The sequence below is a fragment of the Squalius cephalus genome, assembly GCF_949319135.1.
Source record: "Squalius cephalus genome assembly, chromosome: 15".
NCBI lineage: Eukaryota > Metazoa > Chordata > Actinopteri > Cypriniformes > Leuciscidae > Squalius > Squalius cephalus.
The window spans coordinates 26,440,438-26,460,821 of NC_137136.1; the positions used below are offsets into that span (position 1 = coordinate 26,440,438).

Here is a 20,384-nt window from a genome sequence, read left to right on the forward strand (position 1 = left end):
TTTTATCAAGAGCCATTACAGGAATCCTTCACTCAAAAATGAATATTCTGTCACCATTTATTCTCATATTATCTCATAACACTTATTCTCATATTATTCTAAGCCCATACAACTTTAATTATTTTATGGAACACAGAAGACATTTTCTGGAAGACTCATGCTGCTCTTTCCTTGGCAAGGAAAGCATATTCCACGGACTATACATTTCCATAACGGCACCATAAAAGTAGTCTAGAAGTCTTTATTGAAAATTGTGCCCTCTAAATATGTCATATATACAGTTGTGCTACATGTGACATCAATAATGCCTACGGCTTTCATGTGTCTCACACTATCATATGGCTTAAGAAGACTTGGAATTTAGCACACACTCTGAATGGACTACTTTTATAGTTCTTTTTAGTCCTTTAAGATAGCCACTGGATACTGGGTTTGTTATATGAAAAAAAAAAAAAAAAAAGCAGTGTTAGCATTAAAAAAATAAAAATAATAATAATAATTAATTAATTAATGACATATGGGTGAAGAAAGGATGACAGAATAACATATTTTTGTTTTAGGTGAACAATTCCTATTCCATATTTTGATAATTCTATAAATAAAACATTTTATGGGCAAAGAAGAAAAAAGGGGCCAAGCCCAAAATGGCTAAACACTAAGCTTTTAATAGTCTTAACCACAAATTATTGGTCTGGAAATTAACAAATTTTAAGCAAATGCGCTACTTAAAAAGCCATTGCTGACTCAAAAACATCAAAGACAGAATGAAGTTTTGGCAAAATATGGGAAGTTGTGTGTGGAGTGATGAATTACAATGAAACGAGTTGCATGGTGATGCTCCAGAGAAATGTCTTCACAAATCTGCTGAGAAATATATAATAATAAATGCATCTTTAGCACAGTGAAGCAGGGAGGAGGATGTGTCAGTGTTTAGAGAGCCTTTTTAGCTGCTGTGAAAAGTCATTTAATGCTTTGGAGAACAAGAGAATATTGCAGAATGGCTTGTTTTCTAAAGAGGAATGATCAGATGTTATTTTTCAACAAGACAATGCTCCAAGAAGCCACCAAGAAGTGGCTTGAGAACAAATCCATCAGGCTCATGGTTTTGGCTTCGAACAGATTTGAACAATATAGTGAATATTTGGTCTCACATTAAACTCAAACAAACTGGGAGACAATTTTCAACTACTCATGAACTGTTTAAAGCCATCAACATTGAGTGGGACAACACTGAATCTTCTTCCTTTTGTAAAAAGCTGTCTGCTTTGGGGAAGTTGGGGAAGGCTATTTCATAAAGGCGAAGTTACTTTATCTACAGTATTTGTGCAATTCTTACTAATTTCCCGAACAGTGATTTGTGAATAAATGGTTAAGACCATTAAAAGACCACTATTTATTTAATTTTATGTTTTTTTTTTGCCATTTTTGCCTTGGCCAAGGATTTTTTTTTTTTTTTTTTTTTTTTTTTGTTGAAGTGTATAGGAGAACATGTGTAAATCAGCTGACAGCGGTTTGTTTCTTTTTTATTACTAATTATGTGTGTCCAGGCCATTGTGTTGACCATGAAGAAAAAACAGTACCGTTTCCTGGACCAAAGAAGGACTGACTTTGATCAGGACTATGATGAATTTTGTAAACAAACTAGTGAGCTACATGTAAGTATGTTTTTAGTTTTGCAATTTTTATTAATTTGAATTTGTTTAAAACGATTCCTTATGCTCTTAAATATTTCTTTCTAGACCCAACTGAAAACTTTCATGGACAACACCTTTGACAAAATTCAAAATACTGAGCGGGCTTTATATGTGCTTAAGAAATTTGAAAGGTAATATCTTTTTTTATATATAAATCATTTAAAAGTTTGGGGTTGGTAAGATTTTTATTTTACTTTTATTTCTGTTGCTGCACTTATTTAATCAAAATGACAGTAATATTGTTAAATTGTATTGCAATTTTAAATAACTGTTTTCTATTGGATACATTTTAAAATGCAACTTATCCCTCTGATTAGTCCCATGATCCTTCGCACATTCTAATTTGCTGAGTTGGTGCTTATGAAACAGTTATTATTAGTATTATTACACAGTTGAAAATGGTTGTGTTGCTTAATATGTTTTGTGGAAAACATGATGACATGATTTTTTATTAGGTTTATTTGATGAATTAAAAGTTAAAACGAACAGCATTTATTTGGAATAGAATTTTTTGGAGACAATGTCAAAAGTCTTTCATGTCAATTTTGATACATTAATATATCTTTGCTCAATGAAGTAATTCATTTATTTCAACAACAACAACAATTGCCGACTCATTTTTTCATATTCACCAGGCTTGGCATCCCAGACTTGGGCATCAGTGAGAAGTACCAGAAGATTCTGCAAAACTTTGGCAGGGACATTGAAATGATCTCTCGAATTTACATCAAACAGAAGACAGAACCCCCCATTGCTCCACACCTCCCTCCGATTGCGGGGAAGATCATGTGGGCTCGGCAGCTGTACAGCCGCATCCAGGAGCCCATGGATCTTTTCCAGCAGCTGCCTGGGATACTCAGCACCCCAGATGCCAAGCCCATCATTCAAAATTACAATCGGGTGGCCAAGGTCTTGCTGGAGTTTGAGGTGCTTTATCATCAGAGCTGGATGGCACAGGTCAGTTGTCTTGTCAGTTCAAAGTAAGGTACTGTTGACTAGCCTACTTGATTTAGCTTTTTTGGCGCTTTGCTCATGTGCCACTTTCACTTATTGATGCCTTTAAAAAAATGGTCCCACTTTATATTAAGTGGTGTTAAGTACTATGTACTTACATCAAAAAATAAGTACAATGTACTTATTGTGTTCATGTATTGTAAAACACTTTTGCTGCTATTGAGGTGTGATACGGGTAAGGTTAGGGACAGGTGTGGTGGATTGGGTAGGTTTAAGGTGTAAGGGAAGGGTCAACTGTGTAATTACAAATGTAATTACATAAATGAATTACAGCTGTAATTACATGCAGGAATTTTTAAAATGTAGGTACAATGTAAAAACATGTAGTTACACAATAAGTACATTGTATCAAATTATTAATTTCAATGTAAGTACATAGTACTTAAAGCCACCGAAATAAAGTGGGACCGAAAAAATAATTTTCTTATCCTGTAAATGTTCATATATTTAGATTATATCTTCTTTTTATTTTTTATATTTCAAGAAATCAATTCTGATCAGCTTTTAATAAGTACACTAATAAAATTAATTAAAGTTTTATCTTTATGTTATAACATAACGACCAATCATATTTATGTATCTGTCTATAGACTGAGGCAGTTAAATTGGGGCTGCAAGCCTCTTTACTGGTCAAGAGTCCAGAAACTGGGGAGCTGCATGTGAACTTTGACCCCCAGATCCTGACCCAGATTCGAGAGACAGACTGCATGCTAGGAATGGGACTTGAGATTCCACCCTTTGCAGCCATCTTGCAGCGGAAAAAGGATGTTTTCAAAAAGAACTACAATAAACTTCAGGTATCTATGACTATGTTGTATATGTATCCTTGTTGTACAACACAATGCACTACGTCCACTCGTTTGTACTGTTGTTGCTATGAATTAGTGAAGAAATCAGTCAAGATTATTTCAGGATGAATTCCCTACAGAAAACATAGCATCCCATTATATAAAATAATAGCATTCATTACCACATCTATTAAAGGTCCCGTTCTATGGAATTATTCTTGTGCCAATAATAATGAACGTAGCTTTTCAAGAAACTAATGAAAATATAAACTGAAACTAAATAAATTATCTCTGAAACTGAAAAAGTATAAATCGCAGGCAAATTTTTTGACTTTGTTTTTAATACACTGCATGTTTTGCTAACTATTTCTCATATTTCAATCGCTGATCTGAACTTACAAATGCGCTTCCAGAGTTTTCATTTCCGCTTCTGGAGTTTTCGTTCACTGTTCTGACACATTTCTTTCGTGGGGGCGGGGCTAGTAGCAGTGTGTTCTCATTGGTTACTGAGTTTTTGATTGACAGCTTCGTGACCTGGAAGTGAAGACGTCAGTGGTGTGTTTATGTGTGGATGTCAGCGTCTGTAATCGCAGCTTTCTATTTCATTTTAGTGATATTAAGTTATGTTTGTTTTTTAATTTTATCTGTATTTACCTGCTGCTACTACTTAGTTGGCAGAAGCTTTTAGGAGCACAAGAGATCTATTCAGTCTATTCAGGTGTAATTGTAGGCCTACATTAAAGTACTGTATATAATACTTAAAATATTGTAGTGTCCAATGTTTTCGGAGAATATTTGTTTATTCCTGATGATTCTTTTGCATGTTAGGCTCTGATTAGGTTCAGCTGTTACAATTTAAAGAGAATAGCAAACGTGTGTGATATATTCAGCCCTCAAAAAAGGTTGGCAACCATGGCCATCACACTACTCATTGTTAGCATGATACTGTATACGTTTACACCATCAAAATTAATGATCACTTAAATAAGAGGAATTTAAACAATATGAAAATTACAGTCGTGGCCTGCTGTCAGATACAGACCTCAAAGGGCATATCATTACATATGTCACACAAAGAATGTTCTTGTTGCCATTTTTTTTAATTGATAATTGTATTTAGTTATTTCATTTAATTAACACTATCTTAACATTTAAAATTGTAAATATATTTTAACAATCATCAACCGTTTCAATCGTGACTTATACAACCAGTTAAATGAATGTAATTGAAAATATGAATTCAAATAAATTTACATTCTTTTTTGTCACTAAAGCATATACACAAGTATCAGAGTGAAAGTATTGGATGCAATTATGTTGTGACCGGAAAGACCAGAATCCACAAAACATTAACTGCATAATATACATGTAATGCACAGTATTGTTCTCATGATATACATTACTATACAAAATGCACAATTACAAATACAGAATACATTTTAAAAATTCATATACATTTTAAATTCATATACATTTTAAATTTAAAAGTTCCCAACAGGAACTTTGAGCAGTTCCTGTTGCAGTACAAGTAACAAAGCAGTGTCGCATGGATTACCTTCACGCTCACTGTGTGTGGTTTTTAAAGCGTCTTTAGGACTCGCAGAGATGGCTTACTTTCCTTACAATCTTAAATCGTGTTTATCTGTAGAAAGAAAGTAAAATGCATCTGGGACAGCATGAGGGTGAGTAAAATAAGTGAGAATTGTATTTTTGGGTGAACTATCCCCTTAACATTCATATGCTGTTGATATGCTAATCCAAGATCAGCATAGATTAATAAGAATAAGGTGAAACCTCTTGTGTACTTGTGAACTATGTTTGTTTTAATCTAGAGGAAATTGAAATATTTGCTAGTTTATATTAAAATAAAATAAATCAGGTCTGAAGATCAAGATCCAAGTCATTCAAAGGTGATGTGTCTGAACAAAGTAAGATTATTGTCTGATAGGGACAGTGGATCTCTGGTACTATCACTCCATCCTCTGTGTCAGCATCACAATTTTGTTTATGGAAAAGTTGCTCCACTTCCTGGAAAATGAGAGAGGAAATGTATTATAATCTAACAATACAAACTGCTTTAAACTCCCACATACAGTAACAAGTTGCAGACTTAAAATATTATATATATATAGCCCTATAATTATATAAACATATATCCATGGCTGTGTATTCCCTAGTTGCTGGATGTTTTCAGTCATAATTACTTGCATGTATTAATTTTTGAATTTGGACAAATATTTATTATTAAAGACTATTAAAGATTAAACATTTTTCTCAGAAATGTTCATTTGAAGTGCACTTTTTTCATTATTATTAGTCAAATATGGGCACAGAAAAAGCATTTTGTTACTCATACTAGATACATATAATATCAGTCATCTTCATCACACAAAAGTAATCAGAATAAATACTGCGACCAGGGCGATACTTCAAAATAATTGAGTGTTTACATGTTATGAACAGAGACGTGGTCTATGTTCAAGTCGTGTCTCTCCTCTTTCAAAAACTCTGCATCGCAAATTAATCAGCAATTGAGAATTCAGATTTAAATAGCTTTATTGGCATGGTAAAAAAGGCTTTACATTGCCAAAGTTTAATCAGGCAGTGATTGACAGCGCTCTGGTCCTATGGCATCGGTCATTGACTGATGCAGTACAGATAGTGTACAGTACTCTAGCCCAATGTTGTTTGGGGTGGCTGGGGGGAAATATGATCTAATCGAAGCAAATATGATTAACAGTTAAATCAAGACAACACAGCTGTATAATGTTATGGGCTCTCACTGACCTCTAAAATGCCTCTCTACCTGAAAAAAGCCAGTACTGTATTATAAATAGTATTAGTATAGTATTAATGAAAAAAAAATAAAAAAAAATCAGACTTACCACGAGTAGGCTAACGTTATCTAGTATCCTCCTGATATAGCGACGATGACTAATGATAAATATCATTCATCTGTACTATTCCTTCTATAAGAAATCATCTCAACAATATAGTGTAGCAGCAAATAAATACAGATATAAACTTAATATCACTAAAATGAAATAGAAAGCTGTGATTACAGATGCTCACATCCACACATAAACACACCACTGACGTCTTCACTTCCAGGTCATGAAGCTGTCAATCAAAAACTCAGTAACCAATGAGAACACACTGCCACTAGCCCCGCCCCCACGAGAGAAATGTGTCAGAACGGCGAACGAAAACTCAGGGAGCGTAAACGAAAACTTCAGAAGCGGAAATGAAAACTCTGGAAGCGCATTTGTAAGTTCAGATCAGCGATTGAAATATGAGAAATAGTTAGCAAAACATGCAGTGTATTAAAAACAAAGTAAAAAAATTTGCCTGTGATTTATTCTTTTTCAGTTTCAGAGATAATTTATTTAGTTTCAATTTATATTTTCATTAGTTTCTTGAAAAGCTACGTTCATTATTATTGGCACAAGAATAACTCCATACCGTTCTTCGTGATCCCATGTTTCAAACTTTAGTTAGTGTGTAATGTTGTTGTTAGAGTATGAATAATATCTGTAAAATTATAAAGCTCAAAGTTCAATGCCAAGCGAGATATTTTATTTAACAGAAGTCGCCTACATCGAACGGCCGGATTGGACTACATCCCTCTACTTCCTTCTTTAATGACGTCACTAGAACAGTTTTTTGACTAACCTCCACCCACAGGAATACAAAAAAAGGGGGTGTGGTCTAGTTGCACTCCCACGAAGAAGAGGAAGAGTTGCGTTTGTAGAGTGTGTTTGTCACCATGTCGTCGAGATGCTGTTATTTTCATCCCGGAGTCCAATCACCTTTGTTTGGCCTTCCCAACGGGCAACGTGCGCTAAGCTGCTGTCGAATCACAACACAGGAACCGCTGACACAATCAGAACTCGTTACGTATTTCTGAAGGAGGGACTTCATAGAACAAGGAAGTTATCAGCCCGTTTTTAGGACAGTGAAAACAGTGGTATACAGATAAGTAAATTGTGTGAAAAATACAGTGTTTTTTTACACGCGAAACATGAACACATGTTATATTGCACACTGTAAACACAATCAAAGCTTCAAAAACACACGAAAAGCGGGACCTTTAATGTTGTACACGATTATTTGCTAAAGTACCAGTTAAGCCACAGCATACACAACTACGGTGCACTATTCCTCATGCTTAAAGTGATAGGTACAAAAATGAAAATTCTGTCATCATTTACTCACCCTCATATCACTCCAAACACATAAGACTTCCTTCAGATTTGGAACACAATGACGATATTTTTAATATCGTCTTAATTTTGTCCATCCATTGAATTTAAAAAATAATAAAAAATCAGAAAGATATTGTAAAGGTAATCCATACGAATGAAGCGATTTAATCCAACTATTCTGAAGAGACACCGTGTATTTAATTTAGACTTATTCACAAATAAACGTTGATCAATGCACATCAATTAATGATCAATTGTATCATTAAGATACTATTATAGTTTGTATATTATTTATTATTTATTTATTTACTTTAATTTAATTTGTTTTTTTGTCTTTAATATGTCAATTTTAAATTATTAAGTTAGTTTTGGTCATTTTAGTACTTCAAGTTAAACGAAAATGAGAAATGTTGGCTTGGCAACTAGTGTTACATTATACAGGGACAAGGAGAGGCGAGGAACTAATCACTAGTCTTTATTCCACAAACACAAAACTAAATAATCAAAACAGTGTGATGGCTAGGATTTATACCACACATAATTCTTATACATTCATCTTTACACTGATCAATAAATAAAAGGACATCACTATATTGGTTTGGTTTAAGATCTGTATTTGTCATTGTACTGAGTCGGTGCATGGGCTTAGTCATTTGGCTTAAAGGGATGGTTTGGAGTAATTTCAACCTAGGGTCCTTTGCACCATGACCTCGAGCCAAACACCCCCCCAGAAGCTTTTTTTCCCTTGGTCGAACATTATTAAAGTTAGAGCTTGTTTAGAGATATCAGCCGAATGGCTTAGTGCAGGCGCTAATGGATCCAAGGTTGTATCTCGTAAATTACCCCACTAATAATGCCCAGAATGGTACCAAACTTCTACAGTAGTACAAATAGGTTCTGTACTCATAAATCGAGGCATTGGAAAGTTTGTAAGTACATCAGGAGTTTATTTAAATAACACTAACCTGATGGCTTATGCTACCGCTAACCCGGACGTCGAGGTCACTTCCGTGATTTGGGAAAACCCCACAAAAGTCCTGGCTGAAAACTGACCACACTGTCGCAAAGTGGCTGTTCAACCACATTGGGTTATGATGTCACGCATGTGGTGGAGTAATAACTTATTTTAATGAATCTGTTTGAGATCGAATTAATGATAGTTTTTTTTTGCTATAAATTACAGACATAGCATCTGAGGACTATTTCTCATTTTTCTCAGTTATTTTGCTTTATTTCCAGATTCAATCATAGGCTCATTCTTACGTAGTAGAGTATGCTCACACATGCACACTCTTCAAAAGCGGTGCTTTAAATCTCTTGACAAACTAAAAGATGTAAATGACATTTGTATGTATTCTAAATAAAATACACAGATTGTACTGAATGTCAGCTTGCTTATTTTGCTCAAGATAAAGATGTATTAAGTCCACATGTCATGCAAACTAGAAACTATGCTTCTAACCACAGGTCGAGAGCTGTCGTTCCAACCACACAACTTTGCGATGCTGTTTGCGAACGTTCATTGGAACGATGGTTTTGGGAAACACAGACTCGTTGAACTATGCTGATAACAACGGAATTTGCAAACATAGATGGCTAACGATGCTTTTGGGAAAAGCTGCCCAGATAAGCAACATCCGAACATGGTATTCTGTTCTTTATACCAATTAGGTTATTTAAAGACATCAACATCAGCATCATATACAGTATATAGACTCTTTGGGAAGGGTCACAGGTGTGTCATAACTTCTGGAAGGACTCTTTTCATTTGGGCCTCTGTTGAATTATCTTGGAGACTATTCCTTTGGCATGGTTACATGCCTCTAATAATAATAATAAACAACCCCTGCAAGCACAATTAGATAAAACAGGGTTACATCCACACCGAGCACTGTTACAAGCTTCTACACATGATTCATATTTTAACATTTAGTGACTAGTGGTGCTATAAATCCTAAAAAGAACAACACATGCTAAGTATGCATATGTCTTAAGTGTATAAATGTAGTGTTATTGGCCTTCATGACCTTAGACACAGTTGTCTTTACATGCCTGAATTGTCTTTTCAGGGCAGCTGAATAAAATGAATAAGAATAAAGTTCAAACTGACAATCCTCTTTCGATAAAATGTAACTTATTGTAAACTGGTTGTTTGAGCAAACTAATTAATTAAAAAAACAAGTACATATTTATTCTCTGGAAACCAAGCTAAATGCACTGTTACTGCATTCCTAAAATGACCTCAGTCACCTCTCAGATACCAAACACAGACATTGCCTGTAACATTAAATCCAGAATAGACTGGTTTTAAGACAATAAACTGTTTTTAAGAAAACTATGATTTTCAATTCATTATATGATACAAGAAGAGAGACTGTGATTCCACCCCTTCTAAGGAGACACAACACCTTTACAAAGTGGTGTAAAGACAATGACTGACAAACAAAGACTGAAACACAGAGGTATATATACACAGGCAAACAAGAGGCTAACAAGGAACAGGTTAGACTGAGAGGGTAACTATGGTAACTAACAAGGGTAACGTCTCAGGGTTATGTATGTAACCCGGTTCCCTGAGAAAGTGAATGAGACGGCGCCATGGGAACACCTTCACACATGCCGGTGTCTGAGTCACGTGTTGTCACACACCAAAACATTGGCCTAGGATGAAGTCAGGTGACACAACGCAGTGCGCAATCAATTCGATAAATAACACTGGCGCGAAAACATCACCAGATTCACTTGTCTGAAGAAGCCGTGCAGTATGCACTCGAATTATGTCACCACGATGTGGCGCCTCGTTCCCATTCTCTGGGAACCAGGTTACATGCATATAAACATACATAAACATTGACGCTGTGTCATAGTGTTGATGCAATGGGAACGACAATACTCGCATCGCCATACTGAGAGGATGCCAGCACACAGGTTGTGGAAAGTTGCACAAGCACTGTATTATAGGAAGGACTCACCCCAAAAGGACCAGAGACCCTGGGGCTGAGTCCACATCCACACTATTAAACCTGATGAATGTGTGTGTGGAGAGGACGAGCCTGCCGCAGCACAAACATCCCTCAAAGACGCACCTACTGCTAGCACCTTCGACGCAGAAACACTTTGGTTAGAATGGGCCTTGACTCCTAGAAGCGAAGACGTATTTGAAACCCAGTGAGATATTGTCTGTTTGGAAGCAGCAGAACCTTGGAGAGCCTTCCAGGAGAGACACAATGTCTGCAAAAACCATACTCGGGCCGGCCAAAACGGTGATACTAATTTTAAGCGAAGCCCTTCCTGATGGACGCTTTCCAGGAATCCCGGGAGAAGAGCAATCGGAGGAAAGACGTACAGACACAGCTTTGGCCACGTCTGTACCATGGCATCCCGCCCCAGAGGAGCTGGAGGATGGAGAGAAAACCACAGTGGACAGTTAGTTGACTCCTCGGAGGCAAACAAGTCCACTTCCGCCTGGCCGAACTTCTGCCATATGGACTCCACTACTTGAGGGTGGATTTGCCAATCCCTGGCCTCAGCCTGTGCCTCGGCAGGACATCTGGGACACCTAATTGAGGTGTCCCTGGATGTAAACTGCCCTCAGTGGGAGCAGTTTGCCATCCTCCCAGAGTGGGATCTGCTGTACCAGCCTGAACAGGGGGCACGAACGGAACCCGCACTTGTGATTTATGTAGGAGACTACTGTACCAATGTGTTGTCCGTCTGCACCAACACATGATAGCCCCACAGGTCTTGGAGAAAGTGTTTTATTGCTAAGAACACAGCCCTTCCAAAGACCATGAGCTGGACGGTCTTCCGTGACCGTTCCCCAGCACATAAGAGAGGTCCATCGTAATGATATTGCAACTGTAATACGCTTCGAGAGAGCGGCACAAGGTGAGAATCCGGGGATCCGGCATCCAGATAGAAAGGCCACAAAGAGCTCTGCATGTGCCCCTTACCATAAATAGGTTTTAATGAGGTTTGAAACCCACTGCTTTTGAGCCACCACTGTAAGGGTCTCATGTGCAGCAAGCCTAACGGAATTACATTGGCAGCTGCAGCCATAAGACCCATCAGAACCTGGCATTGATGGACGGAAAGCTCATTGCCTAACCTCAGACTGCCTACCTTGGTGTGAATAGAAATCACCCAAGCTTGGGACAATTGCGCCCATATCTTGGTCAAACTCCAAACCTCCCTGAGAAATGTTGTTTTCTGGCATGGTGACAGATTGCTCTTCTTTAGATTTCGTCTCAAACCTAAATTCTCTATATGACCGGGAACAACATCTCAATGTCAAACTGCCAACTCTCGTGATCTGGCGACAATGAGCCAATCGTTGATGCCATTTAGCACCCGGATGCCAACCCTTACTGCCTTTCTGGTAGGGAAACACGCTCCATGACCCCTTTGACCAGAAACGCAAGAAACTGGCTTCACTGTTTTAAGCACACTGTTGAAACACAGAGGACGATACTTTAACTGGATCCTGTGACCATTTTCTATTGTTCGAAGTACCCACTTAGAGATATTGGGCAGAAGTTCCCATGCTCTTAATTCGTCTGCAAGGGAAACAAATTTTACACTCTTGTTAAAAGTGAGGGAGGGAACAATCTTGGTGCCCTGAAACAGCATGCTGACAGAAGGCAACCGAGACTAAAGAACATTTGTTTTTAGCGGAGATGGGGCAATAACCCCGCCAGGAACAGTTATTTATAGAATTGATTACACACTGCATTGTGTCACCTGACTTTGTCCTAGGTCAATGTTTTGGTGAGTACTACACGTGACACTTGCATGCTCTGAGGGCATTCCCATTGCGTCAAGACCATGATGCGGAGTCAATGTTCCCTCAGAAGGGAACTAATGAAACTAAGGCAAACAGGAGCTACTGTAAACCACTGGAAATGGGAAACACTAGAACAAGGGGAACAGAAAATGCACTTCAAAATCATACATTTTTAATGGTTTTAGTTTTAGTTAACTATAATAACCCTGCATAGAGAACATCAAAATGGTAAAAAGAAGCTCAACTGTATTTGCTTGATGCTAAAACCTACTTGATTGACACACAAAGACAAACCTCATTGGCTCTCGCATGTCAAGCAAGCACATTTGAGCTTGTGTTGACCATTTTTTTGTACTTTATATATTTGCATTGATCAATGTTTATATGTTGAATGATGTTGTTTATATAATGTTTATGTAATACTGCTTATATCACTGTTCACATTTTGTGCTAGATAGCAAATCAGTTTCTTTCATCCTGATGTTTTTTTTTTTCCCAAACCATTCAAGTAAGCCCATTAGGTCAGTGGTATGGAACCGTGCTCTGACATGCATAGCTTTACTAACAAGGTCATTTTCTTTTTTTGTGTGCTTTTGCCTTGTATGTTGCCTGCCTCAGTTGATGATGACAGAGAACTCCAGGGTGAGGTCTAAGATCCAGCCAGCCTTTGAACAACTGCTCATGCCACACGTCGCTAAAGTAGATGAGGCCATACTGCCCGGTCTGACCTCCCTCAATTGGACCTCCCTAAACATAGAGAAATACCTTAATCGAATCACTGCTGCACTCGGTGAGTGTAGTGACTGTAACCACTTTACAGAGTTAGTTAGCCGATTTCCATCCCCACATCAGTAACATTCACTACAGTAAATGTAGCCACAAGTATGTGGATACCCAAACACCCCCATATATACTTTTTTGAACTGTGCAAAGTGCCACTATAACAGCCTCCACTCTTCTTGGAAGGCTTTCTATTTTATGTGGGAACATGTCTGCCAGGGTTTTCTCCCATTTAGACACAAGCATCAGTGTGAACAAAGGGATGTCCATATACTTTCGTCCTTGTAGTGTACATAAAATGCTTGCTTGTAATTGTGGCCTGTATGATTATATATCTGAAATGAAAGGGTTCTTTCTTCTGGTTCACAGACAACCTTGGACTTCTGCTGCACAGAGTGAATGACCTGGTTGAGTTTAGAATCGATGCTGTTCTGCAGGAAATGAGCACAGCTATGCTGTGTGTGCTGCCTGAAGATGAGCCATGCACCTGTGAGGAGTTTGTTCAGACCACCAAGGTACACACACATACATACACATAAAACAAATGTATTCATAGCAACGTGCGGTTATTTTCAAAGGATAGTGAGGCTAAACAATTTCCACTTGCTCATGTAAATAAGCAGATCTTTGAAAATATAGAGGTCTCACAAACTGATCTCATCAGAAAACGTAACAATTATATGAGATGGTGATTTTGAATGAATTTTGTATGAAGTACGATGTGATTCATATGGTCCACCACTAAATATAACTGTTACTGGGGTGTAAGCAGATTGTAAGAGATTGTACAAATTCATACAAATTAGATATTAATTCACCAAAATATAGCTGCAAATTCCCATGAGAGTGTGTTGGGCTCCCAAATTCAATATGACGTCTTTATTCACTGTCAATGCTCCTTTAGTAACATCAGGGCTGTTATCATAAGGGTACAATTTCTTTATGTAGTTAGAATGGACAGCACACTTTTAGAGAAACCTGCTCATGAATCTGAACTGAGTCCGTACTCCTGATAATCTACAAAGCCTTTTTACAATTTATCATTACATTTTAGTATTGAAATGGTACCAAAGTACCAGTACTTTTGACAACCTTGCTTGGCTTTTTTGGTATCTTGCTACTATTTGCAATTACATCTTTGTTAAACGTAATTTATGTCGTGACTAGACCAGCAACGTTCCAAAAAATGGAGATGCGTCCCGCAGGACCCAGTGTCTGAGTCATGTGTACCAACTAGCCAATCATGGTGGATGCAGTGATGACGTCGCAGGGTTCTCCTCAGCGTATAAAAAGATCACCTGAAAACACGTCATCAGTTTCAATGTCTTCAGGAAGCCGCTTGTCTGTGTGCTGTGTGAAGATTGCAGTGTGTGAAAGGGAAGAAAACATGGCAATCGAACAGTTTCCATTGTATCCCTCCATCCCCGCGTTTCATAACGCCTGGTGATGGTCACAATACGTGTGTTATCTGTCTAGGAGTCAAGCATGCATGTATGCATTGTGATTATTTCTCTCTGAGAAAGCTCCGCTCTCGGCTGGTGCTCTTCATGAGTGATCATGAGGGATCTCAGCCGCAGCTACTTGAGGAGTGTGAGCAAGTTCCCCTAACTTCTTCCTCTAGCTATGCTGTCCTCATGCCTGAAACGGAAGCCCACTCTGCGGTTTCTTCCGTGGAATACGAGGGTTCATAGCTCGCTCATGATTCTGACGATTCAGAAAGTGTGCAGTCACTAGAGACAGATGTGAAGAAAATCTGTTTCCTGCTCCATGCAACAGCATGCCGTATACGATGAGCTAGTGGAGCTTATGACTCACGCTACGGTCAGACTGAGATTGGAATGGTCTGGCTCGAAGCGCAAGATCGCAAGCAGTCATAAGTGCACTGCTCCAGTGAGCCTTCCATTTCTTCCAGACCTGCACACTGAGGTGTCAGGTTCGTGGGAACATCCATTCTCTGCTTGCGTGGTCTATTTTGCTTCAAATTATTCTAATGTAGAGGGGCTGAGCTAACGGGGTTATGGGAGGATGCCGCAGGTGGAGAGGAATTTAGCAAGTTATTTCTTCCCAGGGGCATCCTCATCATTGAAAGGCTCCTGTTTTGCCCTCTAAGCCATGTCAGCAGCTTGTTCCCTTGGACGATTTATGGCTGCTCTGGTGACAGCGGAGAGGCATCTGTTGCTTAATTTGTCTCGCCCTCTGGACTGTTTGGTGCTGCCTTAGAGACGGTAGTGAACAGATTTAGAGAGGCACTGGCGCAGTGGGAAGTTCATTCCTCACTGAGTGCAGGCTCCTATTAGAACGCCTGAGCCCTTGCCAGGGACGAGTTCCTGGAGAGAGGAGTGGAAGGCGAGTGTAGTCGCCCATGCACCGCCTCCGAGGAGAAATGGGCATGGGCGCCGTCATAGGGGTGAGCTGCACTCAGATATTAAGTGAGGTTACGCTCTGTAGCAAATTAGCTGTATGAAATATTTAATAATCAATAATAACTGGTTATAATTGATTATGAATATTTGGATCAGTTAAAGGTGCCCGAGAATTTGAAATTGAATTTATCTTGGCATAGTTAAATAACAAGAGTTCAGTACATGGACATGACATACAGTGAGTCTCAAACACCATTGTTTTCTCCTTCTTATTTAAATCTCGTTTTTGAAAAACACCCCTGAAAAATAGGCGAATCTCCACATAACACCGACTGTGACGCAACAGTTGGGATCATTAATATGTACGCCTCCAAAAATTTGCATATGCCAGCCCATGTTCAATGCCAGGCGGAACTGCGCCCTCTCAGGAATCTATAACGTTACCTAGGCTACTTTCACTTTTAAAAATTCATCATAACCCTTTTTACAGCTTCGGCTGAAGTTGTCCTTGTGTTAATTGTCGTGTAATAACTTGGCAATAACATTTTTGTAATTGTGTCTATAATGTGATTAGCTAAACTTGTTTTATTTCGGGTGCGGGTCGGGTGTTGGTTCTATTTTAAGCGGGTCGGGTCGGGTTGATTTCAATTAGTGCTGCTGTCGGAAAACGGGTCGGATGCGGTTTGAAGCACTGCGGGTACGGATTTACAAAATCGGACCCGTGCAGGACTCTGATATACGCCTAATCTCTCCATTGTCACGCTGGACATCAGAGACCTATTTGCTGTCACTCTGAGCTACTGTAATGAGCCAGCAGTGAAACAGCCAATCAGAGCAGAACTCCTCATTACTATTCATGACCCTTCCAAATAAGGTAAAAACAGACCATTTCATTCTAGGGCCAATTTCTAGGGTTGAAAATGGACCTGTAAAGCCATATCTGGACATTTTAAATGCCCTTAAATAAGCCACATACCCTCTATGTAGATATCAGAGACAAAATTAAAATATTATTTCAACACATTCTAGGGCACCTTTAATATAATTAACTTGACATTTTAATATAATTAAAATGTCGTAAATTAATATTACAATCAATTAACCTGTTTGTCCCGTGAACACTCAGGATTAATTGTTTATTAACTCTAAGAAATGTACATTTCCGGGGCATGGGAAATGTATTTCTTAATTTACAGTACTACTAAGAGCAGTAACCAAGATCTAAATGATTAGTGACTCCAGTTATGAGCTTGAGACACGGACAACACGGACAACAAGATTTTAAACTACTTAAACTACTCTAACATACACACACATACATGCATACAGTTTACCAAGGGAAAGAGAGCTGAAGCAGAATACAGGAAAGCAAGAAGTTATAGCATTGTTTGAAATTCAGCAGATCAACAGCCTTGAGCAAACCATCAGTTTAGTTCTAACACGCCCTTCTTTAAAGGGGTAAGGATACTTAATGTATCAAATAATGAGACTAAGTTTGATACTTGCATGTCTCGTCCATTTGAATTAAACTGTCCTGATGCAATCTGTTGAGGCTCCAGTTGATCTTTGCTGATGTGTTCTTGATGAGATAGAACCAGTGGTAGTCAGAGTATCTGACTGGCACAAGCTTGGTGGGTCCTTAGAAGCTTCTAGTTCAGCATCATCTTCACGTCAGCATTTCAGAAAGGGGCTAAGAGAGAGAGCTAAAAGCTGATCTTGGGTTTTTAAAGTGTGAAGAAGTAACAACCTCTGGAGGTGTGTGAGCCAATGAGAAGATTTCCCTTTGGAGGGAAATTTTACGACCCATTGTGTTCTAGCAGGGCATTTGAATATGTACTTTCACTGGGTGTTTAAGAAAAGAATCTTTAAGATTCTTATAATACTAATGCGTCACAAAGTTAGCAGAATGTAATGTAAATTAACAGAACAGGGACGAAGATTGGAGATTGGACCAAACATGCCACACATATGATTTTAGTTGACCATAATATGCAAAGTCTGAAATATTAACCCAATAGAGTTTACAAGAATACAAAAGCCAACCACATAAAAGGAAAATCATGAGGTGGGAAAATTAGATACACGTTTACACATTTATCAAGTGGTTATACATAGAATATATAGGATTAACGGTTTATTTCTCCTCCTCTGCAATAATTTAAGTGAGATTCACAGCTTTCTGGACATTCCTTTGGATCGTAAAACTCTTATCAGTCTCAGTGTGTCCTGTAACAAGACACCGCGTCCTGCCAGTGTGTTAGCTTCATTTGGGGTGTTCGTTTTTTTGGGGGAAGTTTCAAAGGTTTTTTTTTGGGAGAGTGAGTTTGCTGGATTATTCATTAAATAAATGAATGATTTGTGTTTGTGTCTGATTGGTCCAGACACTACAGCTCCTTCCCATTGCAACGTTGTGCAGGGTGTTTCCATTTGCTGGCTGACTTTTTAAGTTTCAGTGCCTAATGTTCTAATATTTTAGGTCTCCAGGAAGGCACTGGTCTGCATGGCGTAGTTGGTATTGACATCCCCATTGAGTCATCTGACGTGGCGTTGAGTTCCCTCGAAAAGGAGGAACAAGACGCCGCATCGCGTTTCCGTGCTTCCTTCAGACATTTGAAGCTGATGATGTGTTTTCAGGTTCCCTTTTTTATGCTGGGGAGCACCCTGTGATGTCATCGCTGTGTCCACCATGATTGGCTAGTTGGTATACATGCCTCAGACACTGGGTCCTGCGGGATGCATCCACATTGCGTCATCTGACACGGCGTCTCGTTCCTCTCTCAGGGAATGGTTACATGGTTGAGATGTTTTCTGACTGAAGAAATAATCAATCTGATCATGCTCATTCAATTTATTTCTCATTTTAGGAGCTTTGCATCAAAGGAGCCCAAATGCTGCATACCAAAAGCTCATTGGTGGAGGAGGCAGCCAATGAGCTGATTAATATGTTACTGGAGTTTGAGCAGAAAGAGGAAGAAGAGAGAAACCGTGATGAAAGCAGGACAGAGAGTAAAGTGGAACAGATGGACAGTGATGGTAAGGCCTGCTGTTGATCATCCATGTGGTATATGCTCTAGAAATTGCATGTCCCCCCCCCCCCCCCCCGACCATTAAAAAAAAAAAAAAAAACAGAATGTTATCAATATATTAAATTCATCAATTTCAATCAATTTAACAAAAAAATTAGGGCTGTCAAACGATTAATCGCGATTAATCGCATCCAAAATAAAAGTTTGTTTTTACATAATATATGTGTGTGTACGGTGTATCATTATTTTCTATATATAAATATACACACATGCATGTATATACTGTGTATATATATTTATATTATATATAATTTATATTATATATAAATATTTTATATATAAATAACACATTTGTCTTAAATATATACGTATGCATGTGTGTGTATTTATATATAGAAAATAATTATACTCCATACACACACATATATTATGTAAACACAAACTTTTATTTTGGATGCGATTAATCGCGATTAATCGTTTGACAGCCCTAAAAAAATACTCAATTTGAGGAATTAAGGTATGTGGGGATGCTCTGATCGATCAGCTTTTTATCGCTATTGGCCGATAATCACATTCTATGACTCGACAGATAGCCACTAAATTTTTGAGGGATGTAAACGAGACGTATGAGACGTACATGTAAACAGTATACAGATGAGGCTTTTGCATTTTTGTTCTGCTTTGTAACTTCACGAAGCCTAAATCTGTACTAATTATTCACCTTTATTATTACAAAATATTTTTAAAACATCAAAACCAATGCATTTTTATACAGTGTGCATAATATTTCATATATTCCCCATAATTCTATAAACTTTGGCAGAGATTCCAACTGAAAAGTAAATTCATCACCCAGAGACAAGAACCAATTACTTAATATATCAAAAAGATTACCCAATTATGAACACTGCACACATTTTTTTATTTTATTTAATCGATCTCAGAACAAAGGATTGAGGTGTACCACAGCCCCAAGTACAATCCTCCACTAGAGGTCACCTGTCCACTTGTCAATCAGACGTTTGTACAGGGTACGCCAGCAGCTTTTAGGAGAAGAGTTGGATCCAAAAAATTGTCTCCATCTTGTTGAAGAAACTTGCATGTTGGAAACAAATGTAAGTAAAGAGATTTCTTTCCAGCAGATTCAAAACTTTCCAGAACTGGGGTGCTATGAGACAGTAAACATCTTTCATCTTCCTCACAGTCTTCCACAGCCCCACTTACAATGATTGAGGGAAAGATATAACTATGCCCCTCTACACATTAATTTACAACAGCTGGGTTTTTCAAAAATACTTGATAATCTGCTCTCAAGTCCTTGCATATTCACTGTTGTAAAAATATATTTCACACCACTTTTTTGGCTCAAGTCTTTCACATTACTTCTCATGATATGTCCCAGCTTATTACACCCAGCTGCTAACAGCCGTGCTTATTTTCAGAGGACAACAGTCTTGAAGGTAAAAAGGAGTTCAAAAACAGTGGCTCCTTTAATAACCAAAAACCAGCAGGTGTATTAGATGGTCTTGATACAACAAAAACCTTCCAGGCCTCCAGCGCAGGTCTATAAAAATAGGGAGGGTCCACCATTTCAGTCTTGCAGCTGCATTAAAAACAAATATTTATCAAAACCCATTCCACTTGCCATCCTTAAAAGAGCTGTTGCAGTGTCCATCCAGGCAGAGTTTTTGTTGTACAATAGTCTTGTTTGGGCTGTTTGTAGCCGAAAAG

The 20,384-nt window shown here is 38.2% G+C and overlaps 1 protein-coding gene across 2 annotated transcripts in view; it reads left to right on the top strand.

Annotated features, from left to right (window-relative positions):
• dnah5 (dynein, axonemal, heavy chain 5) overlaps window positions 1–20,384 on the top strand; it is a 167,262-nt gene that overhangs the window by 31,119 nt on the left and 115,759 nt on the right. For both annotated transcript variants that reach the window (XM_079895299.1, XM_079895300.1), the window contains 7 exons: window positions 1,548–1,655; window positions 1,740–1,825; window positions 2,330–2,651; window positions 3,299–3,505; window positions 13,103–13,274; window positions 13,634–13,779; window positions 18,492–18,660. In XM_079895299.1, coding sequence (XP_079751425.1) covers window positions 1,548–1,655; window positions 1,740–1,825; window positions 2,330–2,651; window positions 3,299–3,505; window positions 13,103–13,274; window positions 13,634–13,779; window positions 18,492–18,660 — 1,210 coding nt within the window. The remainder of the gene's footprint in view (window positions 1–1,547; window positions 1,656–1,739; window positions 1,826–2,329; window positions 2,652–3,298; window positions 3,506–13,102; window positions 13,275–13,633; window positions 13,780–18,491; window positions 18,661–20,384) is intronic.